General features: G+C 40.1%; 1 protein-coding gene across 1 annotated transcript in view; it reads left to right on the top strand.

Annotated features, from left to right (window-relative positions):
* Nucleotides 1-4,233: 4,233 nt before the first annotated feature.
* The window catches only part of STK31 (serine/threonine kinase 31), a 41,271-nt gene continuing 25,101 nt past the window's right edge, over nucleotides 4,234-20,403 (top strand). Inside the window, exons 1-9 of the mRNA XM_054191575.1 lie at nucleotides 4,234-4,272; nucleotides 4,375-4,427; nucleotides 5,862-5,960; nucleotides 6,950-7,024; nucleotides 7,779-7,937; nucleotides 9,653-10,008; nucleotides 11,901-12,069; nucleotides 14,077-14,196; nucleotides 15,070-15,225. Of these exons, the coding sequence (XP_054047550.1) occupies nucleotides 4,245-4,272; nucleotides 4,375-4,427; nucleotides 5,862-5,960; nucleotides 6,950-7,024; nucleotides 7,779-7,937; nucleotides 9,653-10,008; nucleotides 11,901-12,069; nucleotides 14,077-14,196; nucleotides 15,070-15,225 (1,215 nt within the window). The 5' untranslated portion in view covers nucleotides 4,234-4,244. The remainder of the gene's footprint in view (nucleotides 4,273-4,374; nucleotides 4,428-5,861; nucleotides 5,961-6,949; nucleotides 7,025-7,778; nucleotides 7,938-9,652; nucleotides 10,009-11,900; nucleotides 12,070-14,076; nucleotides 14,197-15,069; nucleotides 15,226-20,403) is intronic.

Here is a 20,403-nt window from a genome sequence, read left to right as displayed (position 1 = left end):
TAGGGGACAGGAAAATTTAAAATTTCTTAACTTTTTGTGGTGGTTTAAATCTGCCAAGCAGCACAGCAAGAACTTGGTACAGAATAGCTGTCAGAGGCTGCAGTTTGGGAGGCAAAAGCAGAGCCTGACCTAACTTTGTGTTAGTGTCCTTTGAAAACAGAGAGGTGTATGTCAGTTTGTCCTTAAAAATACTTGAAGGTGTCTCTTGGACGGAAGACTTCAGGTAGTATGTATGTACTGAGACTTCATAGCAAGAGTTGGGAGAAGCTGACAAAACTGTGATTCCCACCAGAGACAATGCCTCTGTGCGCCTTCATGTGGCTGACTGGCAGAGGGAAAGAGGTGAGGTTGAAGGCGTTTGGTGCCGGGCAACTTGCTTTTTCGTTCAGATATCAGCTGTGGGAGGGAAGGAGAGTTCTTGGGAAGGCATGCAGGTCGTACAGTGACTGATGGAGGCAGTGGAATCCAAGTGAGAAGGGAATGAAAGGCTCAATTGCCCAAATTCAAAGATTACAAAAGGCCATTTACCTTAACTCTGAGCTATACTGCCATTACTACAGATGCCAATCAGAGAGGTCAATCTGTTAGTTTAATTTAAATGCATAATATATCAAAGTGTCTAATGAATATTTTAAAAGTACATTTAGCTTTAAATTCTACACTGTAACATACTGCTTTAACTTAAAAAATAAAAATATTAATTTGAGCTCCCTCTTCTGGTCCTTATAAGCAATCATTTCTACAGATGCTCAAGTCTCATAAGTAAATGGGGATTTCACAATAGAATTACAAGAAACAAACAAATGTAAATAACATCTGTAAAAAATGGTTAATAAAATTATAGAAAAAATATTTCAGTCTTCAGAGAGATTGTTACAAGCTTGATAGTGGAAATTTATTCTACTTCCATATTTATCCCATGGCTATACCCATTAGGGAATACAGTTCCAGAAATTTACGTGTATATTTCAGAGATGAGGTTTCTCACAGCAAAATATTGTTAAAGACAGAGGTTTTAATAGTTACAAAATGCTTGTATTTTGTGTTTCTTTTTATACTGATAGCATAAGTTTTTACTTTTAGGAAATAATGTATTTTTTGACATTTTGAGATGAAAATACCTGTCAGTTTTAAATATTTGCCAAATTCAGCCTTACTAAACTACTGTGATAATCATGAACTGGTTTTATCATAGTTAATTTAAAAAAAAATTATTCCGTGCTTAAACTTATTTAAAATTTCCACTTAAATGATACTAAAAAGTTATTACATTTATTTCCTAATATTTGGTTTTAGTTGGAAAACAGGTGGGATCATAAAAATACCAACTGCATTAAATACTGCTTAGGAGTTGTGACCACTTTTCACCCATGTTCATGATGTCCAAGTAAAAGAAACTCACTTTCCTTACTAGAAGGCGTACTTTTGACTTCTTGGTACTCATGTAGTACTTTTTTGCAGAATTTTTATTCATATCTATACATGAAAAACTAGGTACAATATATCTCATAATGTTGCTGGCTGTGAAAACCGAATACTGATGTCACATCTTAAGTGAAATTGACACTTAACTGGAATTACTCTTATTTTTATCCTAAAAAAAAAAAAAAATCATCATTTTGTACGATCAAAATTGCAACCTCCAATTCTATTGAAAAAATCTCTTTATGCTTTCATTAAGAAAGTTTTTGTAAAGGTAAAAGCAGAGACCAATTGCTGGTATGTTTGCCATTAAGAGTGGTCATTATAAATAAAGAGGTTGATGCTTGGTCTTCCTGGGAGCCGTTGTGAACTTTGAACATAATATCATGGGACGGATAAGTTATTGGTTCATCTGTATGATTTATTTGTGGGCGTATATCTGTTGTTCAGCTATACCCGTTAACCGTTTCTGACTCTAATCCAAGGAATCTGGCACGGGAAACATGGTTTGTTGTCATACCCAGAGTGCTCTGAGCTGGTAAACACTAATTGTGTAGGTCTTGGGCAATGTTTAAGCACTTCTCATTTTTTAAATAGCTGGCTTTCAAATCATTATTTTGCCATTATTATAACACTCCTAGAGTGCAGAACAGCATTTTCTCACTAGCTTTAATCATCCTATGAAAAGGCTTAGATGTACCTTGGCTATTTATGACAGTAGAGGCTGGTTAGGGATCCTAAGTGGAGGGGAAGGGGCTCTTTCCCATTCCGTGCTGCTCTGATACTAAATATAAATCGCGTATCTCTGTCTTGGGTTTGGGAGGAAGGGGAATGGGATGTGTGAATTCACAGCCAGTAACGGCATCCGTGCAGAATTATTTTGTGAAGTTGTCAGTGTCTTTACAGCATGTTGTGCATGTTAAACAGTTCGCGGGTCTCGTGTCTGTGTGTCCCTGGAGTCTCTGGCGGTTGTTTTGTTGTAGCCATGTACCTTAAGGAAAGAGACACCTTTGCAGGTAGTGATAGTGTTTTTTCTTAGCACAAATACAATAGATAGCAACAACAGAGGTTTTCCAGTCTAAAAGACCTTGCACAGGTGTACCTGTTTGGTTTTTTTTTTTCCCCGTAACAAAAGATACTACTTTTGTCTAGAATCCTACCTTTGCTTTGGAGCCCTTAGCATTTGTCTTCTGGCAGAGTAACTCGTTATTTGCTTTACACCAGTTTTAGCTCTAATTTTACGTTCACTGGACTCGTGTGGTCGGCCCTGGCTGGTCACGGAGCCCACATGCTCCTTCAGTCACCTGCTGAGGAAAAGTCCCAGACTCAACCATAACACGTTGCCTGTGCAACACTGGCACCTCTGCCTTGCTAATGGCTTCGTCAGTTTTTCTTCTCCTATTAGACAAGACAGGAAAATTGCAAATTGCTGTGTGTGAAACCAAAAGATGAGCACTGACACATTGCATGAGGGGAATGGGATGAGCATGTTCAGAGGGTGTGTGGAGGCCAGCAGCGAGGATGTCATCAGTGCAGGAGCCTCCCTGATGCTGCTTCACTTATGCTTCAAAACCAGGATCCACGTGCACTGATTGACACCCTCTTGTGTGGTAAAGGGCACATCTGGGCACGCAATTACGGATTTGTAGGAAAAGTCTGGTGCCTATGAGCTTTCAGAGCATTCAACAAGGCCAAGTGCAAGATCCTGCACCTGGGTTGGGGCAATCCCAAGCACCAATACAGGCTGGGCGGAGAATGGATGGAGAGCAGCCCTGAGGAGAAGGACTTGGGGGTGTTGGTGGATGAGAAGCTCAACATGAGCCGGCAATGTGCGCTCGCAGCCCAGAAAGCCAACCGCATCCTGGGCTGCATCAAAAGCAGCGTGGCCAGCAGGTCGAGGGAGGTGATCCTGCCCCTCTACTCCGCTCCCGTGAGACCCCACCTGGAGTACTGCATCCAGCTCTGGAGCCCCCAACATAAGAAGGGCATGGACCTGTTGGAACGGGTCCAGAGGAGGGCCATGATCAGAGGGCTGGAGCACATCTGCTATGAAGGCAGGCTGAGAGAGTTGGGGTTATTCAGCCTGGAGAAGAGAAGGCTCCAGGCAGACCTTATAGCAGCTTCCCAGTGTGTGAAGGGGCCCTACAAGAAAGCTGAGGAGGGACTTTTTACAAGGGCATGTAGCAACAGGAGGAGGGGTAATGGCTTCAAACTGGAAGAGGGTAGGTCGAGATGAGATATTAGGCAGAAATTCTTTACTGCGAGGATGCTGAGACGCTGGAACAGGTTGCCCAGACAAGGGGGCGCGGCTCGACCGTCGCCGCCCCGCGTCCCCCGCTGAGGGAGAGGAGAGGGCTGAAGCCCCGCCCGCGCGGCGGCAGCGCTGAGGGACCCGTCGGGCGCGTGCGCAGAGGCGGCGGCGGGAGCACGTGCGGCTGCGGCGGGGCCCCTCGCCCGGAGCCGGCCCAAGCCGCCTGAGGTAGCGCCGGGCCGCGCCGCGCTGCGCTGTTCGCGGGGAGGCCGGCAGCCGGCTGGAGTCTCCGGGCAGCGGGGTTGCCAGTCTTATGGCCCGCGTCCTGGCCTAAAAATAGTGTTTTTCACTAAAGGAATGGGTGTGTCTGCCTCGGCAGGGTGGAGGGCTGAGGAGAAGCGTGGGGGTGAGGTGATGGGGAGCAGGAGCCCGTGAAGGGTTTAAGGCAGGGACGGGTCGTGTGGGCCTGTGAGGCGGGTGGGTGTGCATGCGTGTAAACTCACCACCCGAAAAATACCTTAGCGTCTCTATTTAACTATAGATGTCTTGTAACGTTTTAGAATCTGTTGTCATGGATGGAGACACAGAGCATGACACAGGTAATGTGAGGCCGTCTTTTAAAAAAATAAGTCACCACGCAACCCATCATCTTAAATTAAGTCACATTTGAGAGTAATTCTTTTTCTTTCCCCTCCCTCAAGTTGAAGATGCTGTGGGCTGCCACGTTGAAGATGCTGTAACGTTTTGGGCGCAGGTGAATTCAAAGAACTATTTGATTTTGACTGAGGTGTTTAATCTTACCTTCTCTTCCCCCTCCCCCGGCGAGTTTCTATGGAATTGAGAGTAATTAATAGCATTAGATGTTGGGGAAAAAAAAAAGTTAATTTAGATTCCAGAATTGCAAATATTATGGTACCCTTTTTAACTGAAATCAGGTATTCTTTCTGAAATGGCAAAAAGAATTGTTCATCATCATTTGAATTGTAGTGGGATTTTCTTGAATATTTGGTAGGCAAAAAAAATAATAATAGAGGGTTAAAATACTTGCTGTTGACTGAAGAATACTGTAGGAGGCAGCTGGAGCTCTGCTGGGGGTGAATCCCCTGCTCTCGAACAGCTGAGTGTCTGGGGCAGTTTCAATGAAGCTTGACGTGGGGGTGGTTCAGAGATGCTAGGTCCTTTCAGGTTTTGTGTAGATGGGCAAGAGGAGTGAGGAAAATTAAAAAACCCAAAACAGTGAGTTGTTTTCATTAATGTGGGGGGTGCAGCAGGGAAAGGGGGAAATCTAGGAGTACCAAAGCTTGCCTTTTCTGTTTGGTCTGCTGGCTAACTGGTGTGTGCACATTAGTCAGCACCTGTGTAGCTTTGAGCCAGTTGTAGGAGCTGCTTTGCCAAGACCTCAGTAGGAAAGGAACTTGTGGAGGGGGACCAAGCTTTACTCATTCTCTTTATGGAATCACTTCTAATAAAGGGATTTTTAGATGTAATAGTCATAGGTAGTTCTGCTTTAGGTTCTTAACCTGGCATTCTGAGACTCAGTGTTTTATTTAATGTTGTAAGGTACAGAAGTTAGGAGTGTACTTATAAGGTTAGCAAAATGTTTAGTTGCACTAGTGTTTTCTTTCCTGCTCTGAGCTCTGGATCATTTCCTTTGAATTATGAGTAGAATGTTGTCTAATAAATGCTGTGTTACTGGAATTGACCCACTCTTACAGTGATTCAGATACCAAATTGTAACTGGCAAGGCTCTGCTTCTCTCAGCTGAACCAAAACCCAAGTCTTGCATGTAAAGAGAACAAGAGGTATGCCAGTGCTGTTGTCGCCTTGTATTAAGGAGAGAAAGAAAAAAGAACACCAAATACATAATAAAATTTGTGAAGAAGGATTAGTAAGTAAGATCTGCATACTGCTTACAGAACCTGGTAATTAAACTGTTAAAAATGTTCATTGCAAACTATTTCTCTGGGGTACGTTGCCTGCCCCTGATCTGTGTCATTAATTCTTGGAAGAAAATGAGAGCAGGCTTACGAGTGCAACTAAAATCATGAAGATTGAAAGCTTAAGGTGGGGCATTACTTGTCTCAACAGCAGTGCAACTGTTTTGATTTAATTTTTGGCTGTTATAACCCATCAACCATCTATTAAAAGTGACAGTTAATAACTCGTACCCTCTCTTCACAATTCCTAGAATGTCAGTAGATGTAATGACCTCTTGAAATTAAGTTGTGCGCTGGCAGAAGCTTGTCCTCAGGCTAATGCAGTTTTTGGCAAACCTGATTTTAGTAAGGTAAGTAGGTTGTATATATGTGGAGTTTGTTTTTCACCTGAATGCAAAAGACTTAATTCTGTGCAACCATTTTCTTAGGTGTTTTCTTGATCTTTCATTATGCTGTGAGTTATATTCTCTTCAGATCTCTTTAAGAACCACTAGCTTTCCTAAAGAAAACAATTTTTTTGTGTAAGCAAGTTTAAATCTTTCTGCACTTCAGACTTCAATTAAATTATGGAACCATAGTTTTTTTTTCTAACGCTCAGGGAAAACTACAAGAAGGTAACATACAGAACGCTGAATTCTCTTTTGTTGTCCAGTATACATTATGGGTTATCTTTAACAAGAGAGCAACGCTTTCTCAAAGAAGCGATTCTTTGTAAGATTTTCCATACTTCTTGAGATGGAGCAAAAACCTGTAATGTTAAATGCACTGAACCAAGTACTCTTAAGGAATTAACAAGGACACATTTAATAGCAGTTCTATGACAAGCATACGAAGAGTGATGGCAACTTCTGTTTTTGTGTGTGAACTACTGATGGATTACCACAAAGTAAGGTGTAAATAAAATGATTTGTCTGAACTGTTCGCGTGTACAGGTAAATGACCTACGTTCCCCTTGAAAAGAAAGAAAATGCAACAATAGCCAGCGCAGCATGTTTGTGGTGGGACTGGCCTGTTCCTTTGTCAAGCTTACTAAGCTGTCAGTGTCAATAAAATGTTGTAGCAACACATTAACAGCAAAGGCATGAGAGTGTGCTGTGTAAAATGCTGGTGCTTTTCTAGTTGCAAAATTTTGGTTTTGGAGTAAGAGTATTACGTTTTTGAAGCATTAGCATAGATTGTTATGAGAGATAGGATGTCAAATGCATTATTTTGTTTTCATGCTGTTGTGATAATTATAGGATAGTGTGAAAATAAGATTTGTAATGTATTACATATACCATTTTGAGATACGCTTATATTTTCAGAATGCTATTCTTGATCTTTTTTTCCAAATTTCCAGATTTATGGTGGGTGTTTTTCTGAAGATGGATGTTGGTACAGATGTATGGTACAGCAAGTGATCAGCAGTGAAAAGGCAGGAACAATTTTTTTTAAAGTCTTTAATTGTGTACCAGTTCTACATGCAGGATGATAGGAAAAAATGCAACTCTCTCTTTTTGAAACTTGGTGTGTGATTGTATTTAAAAAGAGTGAATAGACACATGGGACACAAATTCAGGTGACATGAAATTTTGAAAAATGCTGATGAAAAGACTAGCAAAACATGACATGCTTGCAAAATGCAAAGCATCGTATCTCTTTATCAAGAGATTCACAAGTGGTAGTTAATGTTGTTAAGCAATTTAATTTCACTTCTGAGTGGTGGAAATGGCAGCCTTGTGTGACGTGTTAGCAGTGATGCAAATGACCTGAAAGAGTTGTTAATCATCATTAGGTGACTGGTACAGGAGGCTAGTAGTTCCTGTTTAAAATTATAATTTCTAGACAGGATGGTTGGCATGGAAACATTAGGTTGCGTATCTGTCCATTGAAGAAAGTCTTCTATATTGCTTCTTAATTGTAGCCGTTAGAGGGGGGAAAAAATATGCCAGCAAAGATCTGTTTTGTTACTTAAAGTTTGCTGCTAAGCTTTTACACAGGTGCCAACGTAAGAGACTTCTCTAACTCTGCTCCTTCCTCTGAAGGGTGTCTAGTCTCAGTACGGACGATTCTGGTCTCTGCAACGTGCATGTGCGTTAAAATACTTATATTCTAGTAGTCATCAGTGCATATTTCTGTAGAAGGTTTGTGTAACTTCTGTTTATTTGTGTTTTATATTATTGTTGCAGTGTCAGGTACTGTACATTGACTATGGAAATTCTGAGGTTCTGAATAGATCAGACATAGTTGAAATTCCACCAAACTTGCAATGTCCAAGCGTTGCCAAGAAGTACAGGCTCTGGGGACTGCAGATACCAACTGATCAGAACTTAAACATGTTTGATGAGGTGAGTAACAGATTTTCAAGCATTTAGATGTTAGGATCTGTAACAGATGCTGCCAAATATCAGCACAATGTCACCAGGAGGAGTCTTCTAAGAACTGGATGTTTAACTGTGAAGGCTGGGCATGCTGGGAAGGACTGTGTGATCTGTTGGCCTGAACGTACTCTAGAAACTAAAATGGTTTTGTCAAAAATGGTTCAGATTGTGCTGGGAGGTGATTTTTGGAGTATACTTTTGCCATCTTCAGAGCCTCAGGTCTATTTCTGACTGACCCGAGTTATTTCCGTCACTGAGGAAACAAAGTACCTCTGTTTCTTTCCCTTCAGAGAGAAAAATACCCCCCTTAAGTCACAGAACTTGCCATAAATTCACTTCTGTCTGTAAGCTCCTCAAATGTCATGTGCCTAGATACTGTACAAACTTTTGATCAAGAGAGGGAATGGCAGGTGAATGTGAGTGGTAGTAGGAACCCTTTCATCCCTGGCTGGCCATGACTGTTAAAGGCTCAGGAGCTGATGCCAACAGGACTGGTAAAAGCTTTGAGCCCTCTTGAGTGGCACTGGTGACTGTTCGTCGAGTTTTACTAGTGGCAGTCTCCCTTTCAGGGACACCATTTGTTTTGCAGTCTTAATGGCATGCTTCTTCAAGGCTTGTCACTGGCACTGCCTGTGCTTCACCAGCTGGTGGCTTGGGAGCAGCAGTTGCTGGGGGAGGAGGCAGGAAGCGGCTGTCCTGCTTGCCTTGTCTATGCCTTTATCATTTAGGGGAGATATGGAGACCCCTTGTGTATGGTCTCGTCCCTGTGGTCCTACTGGCATTCTTAATGTGATTAATTACTTAAGACAGGTGAAAATCTCCATTCTCAATTGTCTGGGGTTTTGTTTTGTTTGTGTGGGGTGGTTGTGGGGTTTTTTTGGTGTGTATTTGTTTTTTAAAAACAGCTCTTGTTTCTTGAGGTAAAGCTTTATTTGCTTGCTCTGTGTAGCTTTTCTGCGCCCACCCCTTCCGTTCTTAACTTTCAGCAAAACCAGCTTGTTTTCAGAAGTGGTGGTGCAAAAAGAAAAAAAGATCCTGTTAATAAAAGATAACTTTCTCCCAGATGTCTTGAGTGCATTCCCCAGTCTTCCAGAGCTGTTTTTCTTTGATGTTACTGATGAAACTGATAGCTGACAATTCTCGCATTTCCTGATTTCTAAATGAGTAGTTTTAGTAAGGTAGATTTCCATAAGGTAGATACACATCATAATTCATTTGTCGCTACGTTCTGTTTCAACTTCTGGACCACTTACTGAAAGGCTGTTAAACAAGGTAATAATTCAAGTATTTTTTAATATTATTTTATATAATAGTGTTAAATAGTTGGTCTAGTATCCTCTAAAAGACTTGTATAACCCAGTTGCCAACTTCTGTTGAGAGTTGATGAGACTTTGGACTTCTGCTTATAAATGATACTGAATTCTGCAAAGCTGAACATTGAGGGAGAACTATTGGTGTTGAAGTCTAGTCTGGCATTGACAGTGATTAGATCAAGTACAGTTAGAGTTGTACAGACACAGCATTGTTTCAGAATAAATGTGTTAAGCATAAGCTTTGCCTGTGCAGCTCTTTGGGTTTTGGTCTTAAACATGTCCTCTTTTTCTTAGAAGAAAGGTGGCTGATTTCAGCTAAAAGTATTCAGAGTGTACAGTATGCAACTTAAGTGTATTTTTATTTTACAGGGGAAGAAGTTCTTGAGCAGCCTAGTTTTTGAAAAAGAAATAAAAATACGTCACAAAGGCAAGCATGAAGATGGTACCATTATTGCCCAGGCAGAATATGAAAAAATAGATATTGGAAAAGAGGTGGTCAAGGCAGGGTTTGCTGAAAAATGCACATCTCCAGGAAATACTAAAGATGCAGAAGAAAGAAAAGCAGATGAAATGCAAAATCAGCATAGGAAGATAAAAGTTTCAGTTCCACTGGGGGTAAACAGGTCTGCACATGCACTGTACAGCATCCCAAGAAGGCGCTGTGACCAAGTAGCTGCCAGCACAAGGACTCAGAATTTTACCGGAAACTCTGTGTTTGCCCCAAAGTAAGGCAGCGGGGATGTCACAGAAAACTTTGTGTGTGATGTATTGCATGATCTAATTAGCTTACTTGCTGGGATGTGGGTATATGAGAAGATGGAGGGGGAAGCGAGTGTCTAAAATACAAAGTTCAGTTTCTGTCTGTCCTGCATCAAGTAATACTGGTACTCCGTGGAGGGGAAGTATATGTGAGTCTGTGTGTGTGTATTTGTGCAGGCTGTGGTGAGGGGAATTGGGACATAAATCTCTAAAAAACCTGTTCACTAGTGGTGTTGCTGGTTGGATAGCTTGTTCTTCCTCCTGCAAGATGTTGAAAAAGCAGCAAGAGGTAGCAGCTAGTAAGCAGAGGAGGAGATACCATAAGGCTTAGTTGAAAGCAGAGGTTGCAGGACATCAGGCCTGTAGCACATTTTGCAGTGATAGGCAATGCAATAATGTTTGTTTTAGCATCTCTGTAATTTCCATTGGCTTGTCCTTAAGACTTTTTGTAGCTATCCCCTATTTATTTACCTCCATTAAAAACTCACTGGGCACAAACGTAGAGTGTAAAAGTACCCTTATGTATCAGGACAAACATATTTTGATGATTTATTTGTCTAGGAATGTAACAATGTGTGCTTATAAGAAATAAAGCCAGCAATCATAGTTTTAGAGGGAAAGCTTTAGGGGACAACGGTGTCTCTGCAACTTGTAATTACATAGACAAGAGGTAGTGGTAAGTTGGCATTTACAGTTGTTGTCAGAAATCTTTTTAAAGAGACTTTTCCTACAGTTGCTAGGATTGCCATGGCAACAGGCTGCTGAGAAAAATGTTTGTGGGTGGGAAAGATGGTACTTGGCATTCAGAAAATTGAGATGGTGTAAGAAGGAATGTTCTCCAAAAAAACTTGTTTAGGATTTGCTAATGTTCCATAATTTGAGCTTCTAGAACATTTTAATGAATCACCTGAAGGCGTGCCCTTCCACATACTAGCATGGTATCCAAATCTGTTTTACAATTAGATCATTTAGGCAAGTCTATGCTGTTAACAAATACTAATATGAGAGGTGCTCTTCAAAAAAGTCTAAATTTATAGTAAAGTGCCTCATCCTGAATTATTTTGATACTCTGATCTGCCCTGTTTTCTGAGTTGGAGATATGCTGTGAATCTGATTTTAAAGAAGAAATAGCTTTTTTTTTTGTTGTGGCATGCAGTTGAGATACTTTTTTGTACAAAGCTCTCCTGACTGGCCTGAGTAGCTGGCAGCTAGTGGATCGTCTGTTTCATTTCTGTGTGTTCTGGTGTCCTTTAACTTCTTGCACATCACGGGCATTTTTGGGGTGGTATGCCTGCGAAGGAAATTGAGAAAGAAAGAAGCTAAGATGTAACCAAAGCCATGCAGGTGAGGATGAAGTTGATGTGAGGTCTAGTGGAGCTTTAATACCGTACAGTACTGTCACAGTACTCTGAGACAGATGGCTTCACATCACTCTTCGTTATAAAAATAACTATTAGGGTGTAGTTCCAAAACACTAACCTGGAAGTGCTTTGTCTTATTTAGTAGGTAGAAGATCTGAATTACAGTGGTCTTTGGCTTTTCTGGGTCTGCACTGTGGTATCGTAAGATGTTTTTTGGACGTGAAAGACTTTTGAGTTAGTGACAGTGAAAACATATCAAGTTTTTCTTCAAATGATGTATTTTTTTCCTCCATGTTGTGCAACAGTCTTTGTAAAGAGTGGTGTGGAGAGGGATACAGATTGAAGAAGTAAAGCATGATTGTGTAGGTGCTTCTGTAGACTTTTTGATGTGGTGTTCTGTAGTCATTACTGAAATTACAATAGCATGAAAGAATGCACATTGTGTTTTGTTGGGTTTCTTTTTTTTTTAATTAATTCCTCTTCATTAATTTTAAAAGGGAAAAAATGCTAGCTTCTACCTCAGTGCCAGACACCAGGTTCGCACAAATAAGACCAGATCAGAAACTGTCTGAAGATAATGAAGTTCTCAGAAGGGAGAACATAAATCTCTTGCAGACGCAGAAGGAACTAGAACTGAAGGTTCAGCAGCTGAAGCGTGAACTTCAGGTATGTGGAAATACGAAGAGGATGCATCTCTCCTCATTGCAAGTGTTCCTGACAATGCTTCTGTCTTACTGTTTCATCATACTGTGGTTCAGCTGTGTGCTGCTGTTTGGAATACAGAAGGATTAAACTGGTTGAGTGACGACTTGTCTTGCCCTGGTGCAGGGAGGTGCTGTCAGTGTGCGTCAGCAGACATTTTGCAGTCCAGGTTGGACCCTAGCTCCCCTTGGTGTGTGTACTGGCTTGCTACCGCGCTTGATGATGCAGCTGCTGGTTTGGATGTAGGTGTTCAGTATGAACGTTGCACTTTGTGATTAAAAATGTGCTTTGTGTATAAGGATGTAATCTTTGCCTTTTTTTCCGCTCACTTAAGGGGAAAAACAGCTTTCTGTGTGTGGGGCTGAAAATTCCTAAGCATCACAGAATCACAGCAGCTGTGGGATATTAGAACTGGATAAAAATTATTTCCTCAATTGCTGCTTAATAGAAATGATGCTTATATGTCTTTCCAGGGGAAGTTCCTAGCGCTATCTGAGAAGCACAGTACTTAGTAATAGTTACTGATAGGCTTAAAAATGCTGCAAATGGTTTTAAGTGTGATAAACAGCAGTGGTAAGAAGAGATTGTGTGAAAAAATGTTATATTTGCATGAATTCAGAAAAACGTTGTGCAAACTCTTATCTCTACATATACAAAAGGAAAAGCTACTGTTGTGTAAATCCCTTTGACACCTCCAAACTTGAACTTGTGCACAGCTGTTTCCTTTTTCTTTCTTGTGGAATAAAACTACTCATAACCAGCTGTGCTATTCAGTTACCTCTACCTAGAACACCTGTGTTTCTACATGTACAAACCTGTCAGTGCACAGATTCTCCATCAACTGAAGATACAATGTTTGTACACTTCTATGCAAACTGAATTAACAAGCAACTGAATACCTGTCTGCAGCTAAGAGAAAATACTTGAATGCAAGGAATTCTTAGAAGCATTTCTTATCTATAGTCTGATGATTTCTTTAAAAAAAACCTGTTTTCTGCAAGTTTTAATTACTTTTTGTGTTGAATGCAAGTAAACTGCTTTAAAAGAAAGGGTTGGGGGTGTTCCTTTTAAGTAAGAAAATAATTTGCTCCCTGCTAAAACCACTGTGGTAGGCAATGACTTGTTTTAGAAGGGTGATGCGTGGTGGTGGCTTTGAGGGGTACTTAAACACCCTGCAGTCATGAGACATCATGCCCATCTGCAAATACAAAACTATTTAAACCGTTCTGTGTTTGATTTTTATTTTTTTTAAACACAATACGTAGCGAGTCTGAAAGGCTCACAACTTTTAAAGACTGTGTTTCATTACTTGAAGTGGAATTTATAAAAGCATCTCTGTTGTATGAGAGCAAGAGCTTTTAAATTTAGGTTGCCCCTTGAGGAATATAGCCTGATGTGGTGTACAGGCTTGTTTTGGGTCAAGAATATTCCTTATTTTGTCTTGAAGATATTCCTTGTTTATTTTGTCTTGAAAATATTCCTTGTAGGAAGGTCAGGATGGTTGTACGTACCGCAAGAGCTCTTGTCTTGCTGCACCCCTTTGAGTTGTGGTAGTGATAAGAGAAAGGAGTTTAATGAGGTCCTGGACTTACATTTCCCTGAATGTTTCAGCAAGGAAAGAAAAAAATACCACGTTGTCTGAAGACTTGTTAGCAAATGGGGAGTAATTGAAGAAATACAATTGAATACATCACTACTGAAATGAGGGGAAGGAAGTGAACCATTAACCTTTAAGAAGCTATTAAAGAAAATAAAATTATTCTCATTGGTTTGTATGTCTTTCTAGGCATTTTGTTAAGTGTTTAGAGGAGGGCCAGCTCTGTGTATGTGTGTGCACGTGTGTGTGTTGGCCTCTAGTTTTCAAAAGTCTAAATTATGGTCTGCATCTTAGTAACTCTGTCTGTTGTGAATATTGATCTATCTTTGCCTCTCTTTGTTGAAACACTGCTCCGAAAATGATAAATAATTCAGAGCGAGAAGGAAGCATCCATGAAAACTGCTAGAAATTTTGAGGAAACTCTGCATAATTACATTGGAACAAAAATGAGAAATTTGGCTGCTAAGGTGAAGGCATTGAAAGAAGTTAGGTATGTATTTTTTTTCTAAAATAGTACCACATATCATTGCCCTGTTTATCTCTTGAAGTCATGTATGCTTTTTTATTTCCCAAAAGTTTTGTTTTGTTATTTTTTTAAGAAAAATGTAGTGTTGTATACAGAGGGGAGTACTTCCCAAAAGCAAGGCTGAAACCTGAGCTTTTTGGAAGCTTACATTGGAATTTGCTTTGCCTGCTTCTCAGTGTTTATTAGATTACTTTGATTCACTTCTGTTCCCTTACCATAGCTTTTGCAAGAAGAGCTTTCAATTCCATCTTCAAGGAGGATGCTAATTAGTAAATGCAGCTAGTTGTTAAAAGCACCTGGGCAGTTGGAGTTCTTTGGGTGTCCGTGTTGCTGAGAGAGGCGTATTTCTTTTTAGCCCAAATTTCCCTTCTAGTTTAAAACTAGAAGTTTTAAAGTCTCATTTAAAACTTTTAAAAAAGACGGGACAAAACTTCAGTGGGAAGAAGACTTGAAATAGAAATGACCATCAGCTCCTTTAAGAAGGAATATATATATTGGTGTTTGTGTTCATGAAAGATGAGTAACAAAAAAAAATACCAAGAGAGGAAATAGGACAAAAAGGAAATTAAAAGCAGGAGTGAATTTCCATGTACAGCCTCATCAATACTTAGATGTAATGAATGTATTCTTGGTCCTTCGTCAAAAAAAGATTTAACAGCTGAATGAGAAAAATTGCTGCTGCTACGTTTTGAAAGAAAGTAGGTCATTAACGCGGCAGGTGCTATCTCAAAATTCGTATGTTCTAAGGGGTCTGAATAACATTGATTTTTAAACTGTTTAAGTTCTGGGGGAAAAAAAAAACAACTGGTAAAATGTTATTTCCTCCTTACAACTTAGACAGACAAATAAGAACAGTCGTTTTAGGGAGCAGCTCTCAGAATCCATAATAGTAGTTACAGAAGGATGTCTCACTGTTCCGTGTTCATTGGAGAAATTGCAGAAGATTTGGACGGAGTATGACTTGGCTCAAGAGAGAATTCGGCTATGCAGAAATGTGGTAGGTTGGAATTATTTTTTTTCTCAAGAGCTATACTTTAACAGTTATTGACAGAGTATTTAGTCTTATAAGCGTAGCTGAATAGCATGAGCACAGCGTGGAAACATCTGTCCTTTACTAGATAACGTTGGAGGCTTTGCTGCCTTTGCCACAACTGATGTTTATTTTTTTTGTGAATTTTATTATTGTGAAGCGTTATTTTTTGTGTTAGACTTTTTGACGCCCTTGATTTTGTACAGAAGCATAAGGAAGTTAGAACATGATAGCTAAAATGTTTCTGTTCTGTAAGAGTTAGAAACCGCTTCAGCTGTGCAGCTGCAGTATCTGTATTTAAAACCTTTTGTTAAAGCAGCATGCCACTACTTGGTATGTGCTTCTCTTGTTGTTGGGGAGGTGTAGGTAGAGGGGTATGCAAGTACGCCTCTATAGAAAGATGGACTTGTATAGAGGAAAGCTGCCACCTAGTGTAACTTCTCTGCAACCACAGATCTGAAAAAGCCTGCCTGGGGACAGAGGCATGGCAGTGTTGGTAAGGATGGTTGTCTACTGCGACCTCGTGTGCAGCGATACTGCTTTTGGGAACGGGAAGGTTCCCTGGTCTGTGGCAGGCATTGTGGTACAGGAGGGAAGGGATGGTAGTTGTGCATCTGGGAGAATGACGGCACATGTGTTGTGACCATTTTCAAGTATAACATTTTTAATGTGTTTACTTAAGAAGTGTTGCTGTGTTACACTGAATTTAGCAGCTTATGAAATGGACTAGAAAATAACGAGCCATGAGGAGAACCCAAGTAAGCTCTGTTGCTGCTTGTGCAGGGAAAAGTATTTAAAAAAGTATTAAAATATCTATGGCATGGCATACATTTGATTGCTGTAGGTGAAAATAAATAGTTTTTAATAAAGAAAAGACAATCAAATGTTTAAACTTTACAACATTAAGATAAACATTAATAAGCAGATGACATTTTAGTGTTGCATCTTGTATAGGGGAGCAGTGTGTAGAAGAATAGCTAGACTGAGAGGTACCCAGGAGCCAGGGCTGCTTAGGAATCCACTTGCATAAGCTTTAACTTTCCTTGAGTGAATTCCTGATCACATGTGAAATAGTAGCAGTTGCAATTTTCTGGACATTACATAGGATGGCTGAGCTCAGGTGGGCCTGTAAGCCTTCTTGAATAACAGCAGACAAGTTGTTCTCCATTTGCTGCAAAGCCATCTTAGAATTTGTTTTTGCCCCCCTTGTCTAGTTTTGCCTTAACTCAGTACGGCCAGGTATAGAGGGAAAGAAGACCCTTAACGTGGAGAAGAGTTGGGACAGATGCACATATGGTGGTGTGACTGGGGAATCTCAAAGTGTTTTTTTTAATAGAGGTGGTGATTGCTTTGGTTTCATTCATGTAGTAGTGTGTGTGCGCTGTTGGGTTTTTGCGCTGTTGGGTTTTTGCGCTGTTGGGTTTTTGCGCTGTTGGGTTTTTGCGCTGTTGGGTTTTTGCGCTGTTGGGTTTTTGCGCTGTTGGGTTTTTTCTGAGCTGCAAACCCCAGCAAGCAGCATTCTTCCATGAGAAACACCATGAAAAAAGGTTCCATTCTTGAAGAGTCCTTGAGGTTTTTCTGATGTACTAATTTATTGGAGTACGTTAGACAGTCTGGATGTTGACACCTGTTTCAGTTGTGAATGGCTAACAATGAAGTCATGCCTGCATGATGCATTGTAGTGTGTTACACTGCCAAAATATTTGAAATACTGTTGAAATGAGCTTGCAGCACTATGCTGCTTCTGGCAGCTCCACATGTGTTTGTGTAGCCCTCTGTTTTGTGTTGACATGTGGCTTGAAAATTATTTTTGTTCCAAAATCAACACCACCTCCTGTCCCCCCCTGCCCATTCTGACATTGTTGCTGGTTGCTTAAGCTTAGGTGTAAATGAATGGTGAAGTGAAATCTTACGACTTTTCAAGAGTGCGCGGTTGTAAAAAAAAAAAAAAAAAAAAAAAAAAAAAAAAAAAATCCTGCTATCTGAAGAGGGGAAGTTGTCATGGTAGTGTCACTGATATTTTAAACGGGGAAAAATAAAGACAATGTGTAGATGTCAGGTATCCTCTAGAGTGCATGAGTGCTGCAAAGGGTATGCAAGTGGGAATGTGTGTGGAATTGTAGAGCTCCCTGAAGAATTAATTTACTTTTCAAGATGAAGTGGTAGCAGCTGGAAGCAGGACATCTCATGACTCTTCTGGAATTTGTCTTAAGTATTTTGAAGACTTTGGTAGGTGAAAGGTAAAGAACAAAAGTTTTGGTTGCATCATGCTAGAGCTATGGTACCAAAAGGTTGTCCTGTTTTAATGCGCAGTGTAGTGCCTTATCTTTTTTTCTCCCCTGAGAATCATTTTGATTTTTAAATACCTATTTTATGTGCTGTAATGTGCCACAGAATCTTGTCTACTGTATTTTCAAATACAGGAAGTGTCCAGGATGCACACAGTGAAAGGGTGTGCTTGTTATTCTGCCTGTCATCCCTACTTAAATGATACTGGCTGTAGATAGGCTAACAAATATTTTTAATAGTGCAACTGAGTATGTTGATGTCACAAGCTTTTTTTGCTCGGTTAATATGAGGTACGTGTAAATCCAGTGTGCAGGATGCCCAGTGATCCCAAACAGATGGATGAAATAGCTGGCTATTAAACTGTAACAGACTGTTTAACTCTGTTTGCTTAATCTGTCAACCTAGTGTTATAGATTGTGGCCCAATAATTGACAGGAACCAGTCCAATTAATCAAATTAGTTTATTAAGCAAGCGGCAGCAAGCAAAACAGCGCTGGGCGGCCGGGGAGTCTTTGCTCCGCCAACGGCGCACACCCACTTCCCGAAAGTAGCTGATTATATACTCTTCTGGTTCCCATATATGTGTCAATCCTGGTATATTCTGTGTCTGAGCGACGTGTTGCTAGGGGGTCGGTCTTGTCCCACCTCCTGGTGGTCGTGAGGCTGAAGGCTCCTCATCTTTATCGGTGTCCTTGGGGTGACTCTTTTCAGCTTATCGCACAACTTAGCTCTTCCCTTTGAAGTGTTAAAGCACACCAGATGTCTGTGATTTAGGCATTGAGGTGTCAAAGCACACCAGATAGCACACCGGATGCCTGTGATTTAGGCCTTGAGGTGTCAAAGGCACCAGGTAGCACACCGGATGCCTGCAATTTAAGTATGTGAAGAGTCGAAACATTGTAATTTTTCACCAGCCTTTAAGAAAGCCTGATTTGATTAACAAACATGATTTTATTTATTACACTATCTGTCAAAATTGGATTTACTAAGTTAAATCTTGCTATTCAGTTGCCTAAGCAATGTGCTCTTCCTTTAACCTCCCTAGAGTGCTGGTGCCCTCTCTCACTGTCACAAACCTCATTTGTTTGTACGCCCTTGGGAGTGAACATCTTGTCTTGCTTTGGGGAAACTTAATGCATCTTAAACAGATATCACAGGTGTGAGTAAACCCAATAAGTTTGAGTGCAAAGTAAATGGCATTATTTAATTTTAAGCTTCCATAGTTGGTATATGCTGGTTTAACTGGGTCTGTCCTGGATACTGTCCCAAAAATGAAGGTGGGCCACTGGAGCATTTCTTCTTAATAAGGTATTTATGTAACGTATATCTTGGAAACATAAGAAGATAAGGAGTGAACTGAAGTAGTACTGGGGCATGGTGTGTATGAAAATAACAAAGGTGATTCTTCTGTAGTGGTAATGCTTAAAAATATATTCAAAACTAATTGTAGAATTTGATGTAAATTCTGTGTCCAAATAGGAAGGTAGTGGTGCTGGTCGCTTAACTAGCTCTCCTATGAAATGTGACTGAGAGGATGGCAGCTTTACAGATGAAAAAAGAGGGATAATTACAAGTTACTGTGATTGCAATGTAGGCAGATACTCACAGCAATAGGGTGTAATACAAATTCTGGCTTTTCAGACATTGTAGCTAGTGTTGTAAGGATGTGTTGCTTAATTTATGATTTTGAGTTAGAAACTTATTAGAGACTGTAGTGTACATATTCATCATTTTTAGTGGGAAGGATGGAAAAATAATCACACCAGTGTTTAAAAAAGGGGAACTCATTGCTCATTAAAAAAAGTGGGTAAGGGTGGCATAAATAGAGAAGCTTAATGAGGGTGCTGGTGCCAGAGATAAGTTTTAGCTATCCCATATACTTACATCTTTGTAAAGCAGACTATTAAGATACTGCCTGTGTACTTAATGCGCTCTGAATTTATTGTTATTTCACAGGCATTATCTGATCCATGAACTGTTGAATGTATGCGATTAAATGGCAGACATTGGAAGGAGACTTGTCTCGTGGCTCCTGAGCTGTCTGTTGAGTTCCTGGATTATCACTTCGTCATGTGTAGACTGTTAAATTTACTCTAGTGCTTGAACGGTTATTAATTGGAGTTTGGTTGCCTGGTTGAATTTTCTGCTACATTAAGTCTCTACTGCTCTAGTTTTTGAAGTAATATTCCGCAGAAATCTTGTCTTAAAAAGGAATAAAGACCCCTTGTCATAAAGAACACTTTTCATGCAGTGTGTTACAGTATTCTTTTACAAACTAGCTCCTGTCTTATGCAGGAAAAACAGCAGGAAGTCTGTAAAAATTGGATGTGTTTTTGGTCACCAGAGATGCCTAAAAAGTGCAGAAGTGCCTATTAAATCTTTCTGTTGTTGTTGTTTCATGTTTTTAAGTGCTGAAGCAATATGTTGTGTTCACCTATAGTAGAACTTAATCCACTGATTTTTATTATCCAGCCCACTAATGTCTGGCTAAATTACAACATCTGTTCAATTGCTAATCGATGTTCCAAAGCAGTGTATGCTGCAGTTTGGGATTTTATTTTTAGTTCAAGTTGTCCATCTTTCAATTTCCAACCACTGGATCTCGTTCTGCCCTTGCTTGTTACAGGGAAAAGGTTTCTAGTCTATCTTCTGTGGATACAAACTCCTAATTAAGTCAATTTCTAAGCTTTCACTTGGTAAATCAAATTTAAAAACACTGAGAACCCGTGTTTGTGTAGACATATTTATATTACAGATATATTCATATTATATATTACTTGTTAGTAGGAAGTGTTCATTCAACTGTTCTTTGGCTCCGTGTGAAACTGGGATTAGTGTCATGGTTAACTCTTCTAT

This window comes from Rissa tridactyla, chromosome 2 (assembly GCF_028500815.1).
Source record: "Rissa tridactyla isolate bRisTri1 chromosome 2, bRisTri1.patW.cur.20221130, whole genome shotgun sequence".
NCBI classification, from domain to species: domain Eukaryota; kingdom Metazoa; phylum Chordata; class Aves; order Charadriiformes; family Laridae; genus Rissa; species Rissa tridactyla.
Note: the sequence above shows the minus strand (reverse complement) of the source record. Positions and strands in the feature narration are given on the sequence as shown.